Source organism: Cariama cristata, unplaced genomic scaffold (genome assembly GCF_000690535.1).
Source record: "Cariama cristata isolate BGI_N322 unplaced genomic scaffold, ASM69053v1 scaffold27813, whole genome shotgun sequence".
Classification (NCBI taxonomy): Eukaryota; Metazoa; Chordata; class Aves; order Cariamiformes; family Cariamidae; genus Cariama; species Cariama cristata.
The window spans coordinates 256-12,251 of NW_009610618.1; the positions used below are offsets into that span (position 1 = coordinate 256).

General features: G+C 42.8%; 1 protein-coding gene across 1 annotated transcript in view; it reads left to right on the top strand.

Moving 5' to 3' along the window:
• LOC104159919 (tudor domain-containing protein 6-like) overlaps positions 1-11,411 on the top strand; it is a gene marked incomplete at its 5' end in the record, with an annotated part of 11,663 nt that extends 252 nt beyond the window's left edge. The window contains 5 exon segments of the mRNA XM_009697944.1: positions 1-6,195; positions 6,633-6,751; positions 7,921-8,010; positions 8,858-8,915; positions 11,341-11,411. The exon segment at positions 1-6,195 is cut by the window's left edge and continues 12 nt beyond it. Coding sequence (XP_009696246.1) covers positions 1-6,195; positions 6,633-6,751; positions 7,921-8,010; positions 8,858-8,915; positions 11,341-11,411 — 6,533 coding nt within the window.
• Positions 11,412-11,996: the final 585 nt, after the last annotated feature.

Sequence of the window (11,996 nt, forward strand, 5' to 3'; positions counted from 1 at the left end):
GGGACGCAGCAGCCTCCGCCTGGACGGTGGAGGCTGTGGAGTTCCTCAACTACCTGCATGGCAAGGAGGTGTCTGGCCTGGTGCAGGAGGTGGTGACGCCGCAGCTCATAGTGCTTGAGGTGCCCCAGCTCGCAGCCCAGATGCATCACCTGGGCCTGGCCAGGCAGGTTACTACTAGTTGGTTCTGCCAGGTGCTCAGGCACTGCCTAACTTACAGCCACTTAAGGGACCAGCTTAAGCTGCAGCCTCCAGCATATTCCCTTGTAACTTCTGCAGTTCCCCAGCTTCTCCATGTTTTGCTGTCATATCAGCCTGTGTCACCTGCCTTGGATTACTTCTACCCACGGCTTCAGCTGGGTGTGACAGAGCCTGTCCTAGTGACCTATGTCTCTGACCCATACCACATCTACTGCCAGTTGCAGAGCCTGTCCCGGGAGATCCGTTGCCTTTCTGATACCATGCGCCACACTTATGACTGGTGGGAGCAGGATTCGTTACCGAACGTGGGCTCGCCCTGTGCTGCCCGTGGCATAGATGGCCAGTGGTATCGTGCACTTCTGCTGGAGCTTATTGCTGGGGAGCAGGGCCAGCAAGTGGCTCTAGTGATCTTTGTGGACTATGGCAGGAAGGAGACTGTGACCAGGGCTAACCTGCGCCATTTGCCTGGTGAGTGTTTTCGCATGCCTGTGGTGACTTACCCATGTGCTCTTGAGGGTATCTCAGATGGAGGTTGTGGCTGGTCCCCATTGCAGATCGATGAGCTGAAAGCTTTGGTGCTAGGCAAAGGAGTGAGTGCTCACATCAAAGCCTTTAACTCCTTTGAGCATCTCTATTATGTGAGCCTGTATGGGGAAAATGGCATCAACTTGAACCATCTTTTTGGGGTGCAGGCTTGCTGCCTGGTCAACAGCCATATGCAGGTCAGCCAAACTGAGGCTCAAGAGCAACTGGGAGTAGGAGAATCCACAGATGAAGGACCGGAATTGCCGCCAGGAGCATCTCCTGTTGCTTTAACACACAGAGATTTGGCCTCTGCTCCTGTTGTTGTGCATCTGAAGTTGGGCACATTTCACAATGCGCAGGTCTCCCACCTCCGAGACCCATCCGAATTCTGGCTGCAGCTCCATGAGCATCGCCGCCCCTTCAGGCAACTGAGGCAGTGCATGTGGAATTTTTACTGCCATGCCACAAAGCTGAATGGTGCTGGGTGGGACCTACAGCCTGGATCCTTTTGTTGTGCCCGTGGGAAAGAGGGTGACTTTTACCGAGCGGTGATCACCAGGGTACTGGACAGCGGGCTAGAAATACATCTGGTGGACAGAGGCAATACAGAAACTGTAGATCGGTGTGCGGTAAAGGAGCTGCTCCCTGAGTTCAAAGAACTACCTGCTTTAGCTCTGAAGTGTTGTTTGGCAGGTGTCTCTCCTCTGGGAGGAAGTTGGAGTGAAGCATCTGTGTCTGCATTCAGACAGATTGTGCTGAACAAGGAACTAAAGGCTCATTTTTTGAGTATGCAGGGTGACAAATACATGGTTGAAATTTTTGACCAGTCCCAATTAGGAGAGAAAAGTGTAAGTAAACTCATGGCCCAGGGAAGGTATGCTGAATACCAGAGGTGTGAAATACCCAAGACTCTCCAGAAATCACCTGATAAGGCTGTGAGCCAGGCCTCTTCCCTAGCATGTGCTGGGGAGGAAAACCAAATAAATGCAGAGAAGAGGCTCAGAGAAGAATCTGATCTAAAGAGAAGTGGTAGAGCAATTAATCCTTACATGGCTGTGATGGTCAGAGAGACCTCTGTTGCAGCCATTCATGATTGTAAAGGTAGTGAATTTCTTCCTGCTCAGAAGTATGAGGGCGAGGAAAACCTGCCCATCTCTTGGAGACAGAGTTATGTGGAAATGAAGCCAAGTTCCTCTTACAGAAGTCAGTTAGAAGTGGGAAGTACTGTTAATGTAGTTGTGTCATATGTCGAAAATCCTAGTTATTTTTGGTGTCAGTTAAATAAAAATTGCCATGACCTTAAGGTACTAATGGCTGAAATTCAGGAGTATTGTAAAAAGTCATCCCACCCACTTACTTGGCCAAATGCTGTATGTTTAGCGCAGTACTTGGAGGATGAAAAATGGTACAGGGCTTTAATTATTGATGAAGTTCCTTCTGCAGAAAAAGTAGAAGTCATATATGTTGACTATGGCAACAGAGGACTGGTCTCTCTAACAAACCTGCGCTCAACTAATGAACGCTTTCTTAGGTTAGAGGCTCAGGCTTTTAGGTGCAGCCTTTACAACTTAATCCAACCAAATGGTCAGGATCCTTTTGCTTGGGATGAAGAAGCGATTCAGGCTTTTCAAGAGTTTGTCAATACTTCCTCATCTCACTTTGAACTGAAATGTACAATATTTGCCTTGGCTTCGATAAACAATAAGGAGCTATTTAACATTGTAGATTTAATGACACCTTTTCAGAGTGCTTGCCAGTTTCTGACCAAGAGAGGTGTGGCCAGACCTTTACCTCCTCAAAAGCCTCCCGTATCCTTGGTTCAGCTTCATTCTTACTATTATTCTACGCATGGTATCAAAATTGGGAGTGAGGAAGACGTTTATATTACGCATGTTGATGATCCATGGACATTTTACTGCCAGCTTGAAAGATGTGCGGATGTCTTAGCACAGCTTACCAATAACATTGGCCGTCTAAGTGAAACAATGACCAGCTTAGAAACCTTGCAAAAGTCTGGGAGCTTGTGTCTAGCAAAGTATACTGACAATCAGTGGTACAGGGGAGTAATTACGAAAACAAAACCTAATATGGAAGTCTTCTTTGTGGATTTTGGGAACACAGAGGCAATAGAGAAAGATCATCTGCTTCCTTTACCCAGGGATGCTTGTGATATCTTGCTTTTGCCAATGCAGGCCATAAAGTGTTCCTTATCTGATGTATCTAATGTTCCCAAAGAAGCTACAACATGGTTTAAGGAAGCCGTCCTAGAAAGGCAATTAAAAGCGATAGTAGTAGCAAAGGAATCTGATGGTAAACTGTTAATTGAGTTGTTTGATGGTAATACTCAAATTAATGCAAAACTGAAGGAGTTAAGCTTAATAAATAATATGGGGCTGTGTAGGCATGTAGAAAATGAAACTCTGTGCTCTAGAAATACAGATGTGAATGAGAGGAATGAGATTGCAGAGTCCCCTTTAAATGCAGGTAGGCCTCTTGAAACAAAAAAATGCAACTCTGAAGCCCAGGGAGGAAGAGGAAGTAGCAAAAGGCACTTCAAAGAAGGAGATGTAAACCTTTTCCAGCCTGCTACAAAAGGAGATGTGGCAGCTGGATTACTAGAATCTGATGAAATGCTGAGCAGTAAGAAGGATGCTTTTTTGTTAAATAAAGCAGGGGAGGAGTCTCTCCTCTCGATCCAGATGGATACACAGTCAGATATTAAATCTGATGCTGAAGGCAAGTGTATAACACTAAAAAGTGTATCTGATCTGCTGCAACAGAAGATAGCACCAACTCTTAAAGTGTTAGTGTATGTGTCTCATGTAAACGATCCGTTGGATTTTTATGTTCAACTAGAGAGCGACGAGGCTCAGCTTAACAGCATTTTGGAGAGCTTAAACAATAGGACACAAGCAAAGAATCCTTGTGGACAACTCTTCCAAGCAGGAGACTTAATTGGTGCTGTTTATTCAGAAGACAGCCTGTGGTATCGAGCTGTAGTAAAAGAGAAGACTTCTGACAATTTGTTAAGTATACAATATATCGATTATGGTAATACTTCAGTAATTAACGTTGATCAAGCGTGCAGACTCCCTGAAGACTTGTCATCTATTCCAGCAATAAGCATTCACTGCTGCTTAGGTGGACTTAAACGCAAAAAACCCATAGCCTGGGCAGAGAAAGCTGTACTTTACTTCACCAAGAGAACAAGTGAAGTTCTGATATCATGTGAATTTGTAGAGAAGGTTGAGGATAAATGGGAAGTTATTCTCAGTGACCATCAAGGTAAAATAACAGTGGATTTAGCTGATGAAAATCTTGCAAGTAGGGAAATATCTTGTTCAACAGAAATACTTGATAGAAGAGAGAACAGTGACATGATAACTATTTGTGAACCTTTGCCTCCTCAGGCACAAGATGAAATTTCCTGTGTAAGTGATTGTAAATCATTTATCTGGAAGTTTCCAGAGGCAGGTGAGACTGTAAAAATTTATGTCACAGTGGTAAATGGTCCAGAATACTTTTGGAGTCGCAGGGCTGATACAGAAGACATGAACTATATAGAGGAAAAAATAGAGGAAGCTGAAAACCTTGGACTAAACTCTTTGAACGATTGCACATCTTGTATGAAAAGTGGTGATATCTGCCTAGCAAAATATAGTCAAGATGGAAAGTTCTACAGAGCTGAAGTCAGCAGCGTAAAAGGTGACAACATAGTTGTTAGACATGTGGATTACGGAAGTGAGGAAGCTGTTGGTGTGGAGATGGTCAGACTGATTCCATGTGAATTGCTCGAAGTACCTAATCAAGCGTTTGCTTGCTGTCTGTCAGGTTTCAAATCCTCAGAGGGCTCATGGCTTAGTGAAGCAAAAGAGAAGTTTTACCATATGACCAAAGACCTCTTATTAGAGGCTGAAGTAATCGAAACTCAGGAACATAAAGCTTCTGAAGTCCCTCTGTCTGTTGTCAAGCTGGAAGCTTCTGGCAAGAATATTAATGAAGAGATGAAGTCTTTTTGGAAGGCTAATAAAGGAACTGGTGACAACGCTTTCTCAAACCTTGAGAACCCCTTAAAGGAAAACAGATGTTCAAACAATGATATGGGTCTTTGTCTCAAAAGAGAAACTACTGCTGTTTGTGGATTAGCTCAAGAAGAAAGTGAAAGTGCTTTACTTTGTTCTGAACCTTTCCTGGGTGTAACTTCTGAGTGTTCAAATACTGTAGAAGCAAATGTGTCAGTGGGAGCTATTGAGTATATGTTTGGGAAGGCTGATGATGGGTGTGAAACAGCTGAGCATCAAAGCAACTGTGATAAAGAGATACCTCTATCTGAAGGAGAGAGTGATAACAATGTATTACTAGAAGCAACGAGAAGCTGCAGTCTTCATATTTTGGGGAGTGAAATGAAAGCTGCAGAGCAAGAATTATCTGAAGTACTGTTTCGAGAGGGTGCTGAGCTGCAAGCAGAACTGAAAGACAGTGCTTCAGCAGCCAGTCTTTTCCTAGGAGACAAACAGGAAGAATGGCAAAGATTGCCAGTGCTCCAGGTACAGTCGTCTTCGAGTGATGAAAGGGGGATGGTAGTAGAACTGGATCAATTACAAATGCAGTCTTCATATGATGATCTAAGAGAGTTGATACAGGGCCTTTCAGCGCAGTCTTCCTTTGGTGAAGAAACAAAGAAAGCTCTGGAAACAGAATCACTTGAAATGCAGACAGCTTCAGGCAGTGAAGCAAGAGAGAAAGTGTTGGAACAGGAATTGTTTGAGCTGCCAGTTGTGAGTGAGGAGATGGGGGAGTTGGCAGCTCTGAAATGTCTTGAAATCTTACCATCACTTAATGAGGGAGAGAACTTGGTGCCTTCAGTTAGTAATGGACAGAAGACAGTAAAGCTGATTCCTTCTGATGTTCAGCTTTCTTTGGGAGAGAAGGCAAAGGAACTGGAGTTGAATTTGTCTGAAGTTCCTAAAGCAGAAGCTATACAAGAAGATCGGATGGAAGTAGACCCCCCTCCCCTAAGTCTGTCTTCATCTGGTAGTAGACCTAAGAAACAGCTGGACCTGAAGACCCATGACATGCTGTCGATGCTAGGTGCTGAAATTGAGCAGCTTCTGGAACTGGTGCTGCCTGATGTGCAGCCATCTCAGGAGGATGGGGAGGAGGACTTGTTAGGGTTAGAACACGCTGCACTGCAGAGTTCTGCAAATAGTGGAAGTCAATTTTTATTTCTTACAAAAGACATTACGAATGAGATGCCTGTTGACACTGTAAAATCATGTGACCGCAAAGTTGAGAAACGTGAGGAGTGGCAGAGTAAGAAAGATGACTCTTATGTGGAAGAATGGATGAAACGAGACTTGACTGACTCATTTAAAGAATGTGGAAATACATATGTGCAGTCTTCAAACTGTAAGCCTGGGGATGAAGAAGTAGAAAAAAAGCAAAGTGAGAAGCTGCCTGACTGCAGTGCAGGTAAAGTATCTGATTTTAAGGAGTTAAATAATCAAAATGATGTGCGCATTCAAACGTGAGAATAGCTTTTTTGTAGAAACCTGATTTTTATTCCCTCATAAGTTACTGTAATAGTGTTAACGTCAATATGCTTTGAGTTAAGAACATCAGACTTAAGTGTAGTAGTTCACAGATAATGTTACAGTCTAACAGCAACTAATCTTACTTTGGGAGGTTAATGATTTTATGACTGGAAATCTGTTTCTGAACGTGAAATGCGTTTTCAAGACTGTTCAGGATGACAAATTTTTAATTTTCAAAAATTTATTAAGTAGTTTGAAGGGGGACAGGGGAGTATGGCAACAGTTTTGAGTTTTCTGGAGGGGTTGATTTTTTTTTTTACTTTTTTTTTTGGTTTGGTTTTATCATTCTTCATTGGTATGTCATCATTTTTGTAGACCACAATGAGTATACTTGTAATCTGAAGGGCTTTGCTGTTGGTTCCAAATGTGTGGTATGGACCTCTCTGAAATGGTGCGAGGCTCGCATTTTGGAGGTATCTGAAAAAGGTACCAGGGTAAGTATGGTTTGAATATTCTTTCTGCACTCTTAAGATCTGGTCCTTCTTTGGCCTTCCTCCAAACTTTGAATATTTTACTGCAGTCTATTACAGAATTTAAGACTTAGTGTTGTAAAGCCTGATTCTGGACTTACAGACTACATAGAAACAGCAGCGTCTCAAACCAAGTGGATGCTGTGTGTCAGCACTTGATACTCCCGTCACATCTTATTCCCCTGCATTGATGGGGAAGACTGGAGGATGTGGCTCCAGTTTCTGAGATAGAACTACACACATATGAGTATGTATCTGGCCTGCAAGTTAATGTTCTGCTACGGAGCCGTGTTACCATTAAATGCTCCTGAAACTTGGCATCATTTTACTGATGTTTTGAGAAATTAGTGTTGGGACAGTAGAAACTTGGAAAGAAAATCAAATTATACTGTAATTTAAAATGAATACACAATGAGTCCTACTTCAGTGAAATACGTTTCTTTGTTGAATGAGTGGTTGGTGGGAGGTAACTTTAACACTAGATCATAACATAGTGGGCTGCCTTGTTCTACTGCTGTTGAAGCTATGGGATAAATGAGAAGTCTTCCTCCAGTTCAGGGGGAGTGTGTGTACATGTACACATATGCACAGACATTATACTTTTATAAAAGGGCCTTTGAGTTGTAATTTACAGTTTCAAACCCAAAAGAATGTTTCATAAAAGTAACTTTTTGGAAGACTGAATGCCTGAGATTATGGAAGACAACTCTTTAGCTAGTAGATTCCTTGGGTATCTAAAGCCAACCTTGTCTGTATTCAGGAGATGAGTGTCAGTGTCAGGTATGTAGTGATAATCCCCATTCATCAGTTTTCTACTGGTTCTGATCTAGTGGGTGTTTTCCAGCTTTCCTCTCTCACCAGACTTGGGTTAGAAGCCCAGGAGGGCCTTGAGCTGGGGTGCTGTAGCAGGAACCGCATGTGAAATACTTAAATATAGTGGTTCTTTGGGTCAGATTCGGTAGCGACATTCAGCTCTGTTAGAGATTAACTTACTCTTTCTTGCAAGATCCAGACTGAATGCCTTCTCAGAGGCAGGGAATCCTCAGTTGTATTTTCCTACTACTGTCTTACTTGCTGAATGTAATCTGAGGATCCACTGCTGTGCTAGATATGAGTTGGCTCTGTTTGTACAGGTCTTGAATCTCTCCAGTGGCAGCGAGGAGATTGTGGATCCTGAGAATGTCTGGAATGGTATTCCTAACTGGGCTTGCAGACCATCTGAGGTATGGCAGTATGGTGGTGGACTGGGGAAGACAGTACCAATTTTTAGAAAGGGCACTCAGAGTTTAGTTGTGGTTTTTGTGTTGTTTTTTTTTTTTTTTTTCCCCCTGTATCACCATGAGAATAGAAAGGCAAAGTAGCATTAAAAAAAATCCTGCCAACCGCTGGAAGCACAGTATTTTGCTTTATGACATCAGATTGTCCTTCCTTTTCTAATACATTATATCAGTCTCCATGGAGACTATAGAAATTTGTATAAATCTATTATATAACTGATATAACTTATGTAAACTATTTATATAGCTTTATATAAAACTGTCAGCCATTTGGCCTGAGGACTCTGAATTCAATCTGGGAATAGATTAATGAGAACAGCTTGAAGGAAGAAATGTTACTGGAAGACTACTGTTAATCAGGAACTGTAGAATAATGCTGATATGTGGGTTTTGACAGATCGTGCTGGTAGAGCATGTAACTAACTGGTAAATAGTGAAAAATACTTCATAATAGAAGTAATTAGAAAATGATAGTAAGGTTTTCACCAGTGTTCTTCATGAAATACCAATAACTAAAAACCTCATGTCTAGAACCCAAAACTCAGGTTGTCAGCCATACTGCTGCTGCTGCTAACAGAATGAATTTCTACTTCATTCTTCACATGCAGTTTTTGCACCACAGTGAAAAGGGCAGAAAAGTTCCGTAGTGAGTTACAAGGGGAGGAAAAAAACAGTGCTAAATGAGTCCAGCAGTGCTGATGTAAAAAGTTAGTCTAGTATTAAAGGAAGCACCTGAATGGAAAACTATCTTGGCAATAGTGCCAGCTTCCTAACAGAATCCCCTTTTGTTTAGGCAATTACCCATGCAACAGAAGACTTGCAGTCCTTACCAGAGGAGACCTTACTTCAAGGTAAGATTACCTTAAACCTCCCAAAGAGGTTGCGTACTGGGTGTTTGGATGTGTTCTGATTTTCTAGAAAATGCTTTGTTTTCTAAAAATACAGTTGAAATTCTTTTTTGAGCTTATGTATTTACTCTAATAGTGTTATAATTTTCTTAGCAGCATTAGCTTACATACTGTCAGTTTAATGGTGAATACATGTAATGAAAGCTGCTGCTCTGTCTTGATTAGAAATCAATTTAGTATTTATTTATTTAACCTAGTGGACTAAGCCTCTTGGACAAGCTGGGTTGGTATATCTAGGTTATAGATTTTGGTAGGGTTTTCAGCATCGGCCACCAGCATGCTACTCTTGCTCACATTTCTGAGGCAAGGTGAGCAACTGCTAGGCAGACTCTACTAAGCATTGCAGTTTGGGATTTGAATGCCCTTAATAGATCTTGATCTATGAATCTAAACCCATAATAACACCATCTTAGTTGTTGCAAGGATAGTTTGTGAATAGTGCATGTACATCTTTATTGTTACTTAAAAATTCTGAAGTGTTACTGGCGAACATCTATTCAGTGTACCAAAGAAAATAGTACGGGCCCTTTCTGATTATATTCTATTTCTATAATCTATGGAATCATAGAGCAGTTCTGGTTGAAAGGGACCTTTGGAGGTGCTCAAAGCAGGGTCAACTAGATCAGATTGCTTAGGACCTTCCTTTCGGGTCTGGAATATATCCAAGGATGAAGACTGCAGAACCTCTCTGGGCAGCCTGTTCCTGTGTTTGACCAGTGGTTGTCTGTTAGAGACTGAACTAAGCTTAAGTAGTGATAGCATTTGTGTTTTCAGTGAATGAATTGATAACTGTATTTCAGTAGAACTGTACTGAAAGCTGACTGGTTTATGGGTAACAAATACTGAAGCCTGCAATAGAGATCTAGGTACCTGTTGGGGGGAAAAAAAAAAGTAGTTAAAAGAACTTGATTAAAATGTTAAACTGGTGAATCTACAAATCTTCCTTACCAATTGCATCACTCAAATACAGGATGACCTCTACAGGCTTGAGAGGTGAGCCCGTGTGAATCTCAAGAAGTTCAACAAGGCCCAGTGCAAGGTCCTGCACATGGATCGGGGCAATCCCAAGCACAAATGCAGGCTGGGTGAAAAACAGATCGAGAGCAGCCCTGAGGAGAAGGACTTGGGGGTGTTGGTTGATGAGAAGCTCAACAGGAGCTGGGAGTGTGCACTCGCAGCCCAGAAAGCGAGCCATGTCCTGGGCTGCACCAAAAGCAGCGTGGCCAGTGGGTCGAGGGAGGGGATTCTACCCCCTTGCTCCGCTCTGGTGAGACCCCCCCCTGCACTGCTGCCTTCAGCTCTGGGGCCCCCAACACCAGAAGGACATGGATCTGTTGGAGCGAGTCCAGAGGAGGCCACGAAGCTGATCCAAGGGCTGAAGCACCTCTCCTATGAGGACAGGCTGAGTAGGGGTTGTTTATTCTAGAGAACAGAAGGCTCTGAGGAGACCTTAGAGCAGCCTTCCAGTACCTAAAGGGGCCTACAAGAAAGCTGGGGAGGGACTTTTTACAAGGGCATGGAGTGATAGGACAGGGGGCAATGGCTTTAAGCTGAAAGAGGGTAGATTTAGATTAGATACAAGGAAGAAACTCTTCACTGTGAAGGTGGTGAGGTGCTGGCACAGGTTGCCCAGAGAAGCTGTGGCTGCCCCATCCCTGGAAGTGTTCAAGGCCAGGTTGGATGGGGCTTTGAGCAACCTGGTGTGGTGGAAGGTGTCCCTGCCCATGGCAGCGGAGGTGGAACTGGATGAACTTTAAAGGTCCCTTCCAATCAAATCATTCTATGATTCTATGTTTATTCTTGATCTTGCTGTTTATGGTTTTGGTAATAGTTTTACAGTTTTTACTGTTTCATTTTATTTTTTTCTCCTCTTTGGATGCTAATTATTGTTGTTTGAATTTGCCTGCTGTCTGTGTTCTTGAATGCTTTGTGCAGTATTAGTATATGCGCCCTCTCAGAAACAGCACAGAAAACGTGAGCTAAGGTCATGCAACCATGTGGCACCGAACTGGATCTTGCTGCACACATGGGCCACTGGCTGGAAAGGCAGTTTGAGTAGAAGGTACCAAATCCACAGGATTAAAAAACTCCTGCAGTGCGTTATAGTAAATCCACTGAGGGATGGAGTGGCTTGAACTCATAATTGAAATCTGGGAGTACTGGTTGCTTCATCTGCTTGGGCAGTTCCATTGTTTCAACTGGCTTGTTCTTATACAATAACTTTGCATAAGTGTAGCCCCCTAATAGGGTCCAATATGTTGATGACATTTAGTCTGAGGCCTTGTAGAGCTACGACTCTAGATATTAATGCATTTATACATGTTTAGAGAAACATCTTGATGGGTCTATCTGGTTTTATTCCCTCTAGAAAACCAAATGGGCTGCAATTCAGATTTAGCTGAAGATCCTCATGTCCTCAACATTCACGAAACCAAGTGACCCATTCACCACGTGCAGCTGGACAAGTACTTGTGTACACAAACATTGCCATGAAAATGTGTTTTTATGGGAAAAAGAATAGAGGCAAAGCACCGAGTGTTTCTAACTGAGCAATTGCCCGTCGCTACCCTACTTCTGTGTCAAGGAGTAGTGCTTGTTGGTGGACTGCTATTGTCAGCTTGGCTTCTTACAGCTGGGCTTTCCTTACTTAAAACAAGAGTTTGCCTCTTGACTGGGATTCCTTACTGAATGTGGGTGCGCAGTAACTTGTATCTAGCTGTTGGTGGGTGGTTCTCGAACAAAGGTTTCTTGTGAGTTGATGTGTAGGTTACTGTGTTGCACAATACCACTTTCTGATGTTTGCTTTTTCAAAAGTTGCACTGTTAAGTATTGGGGTTTTTTTCTAAGAAAAGTTGAGGGTATCTTTTGGGGGGGGGTGGGATTTTTTTCTCTGTAAGGAAACAGTTGCTTTGGGTTGAAGTCTTGCACTTTGTGCTGTTATAAAGCAATGGAAGAAGCTGGAATAAAGCTTTTGCTGGCATATGCTGATCAGTGTTTTCTTAATGACTTGTGTTCTTTCCCTCA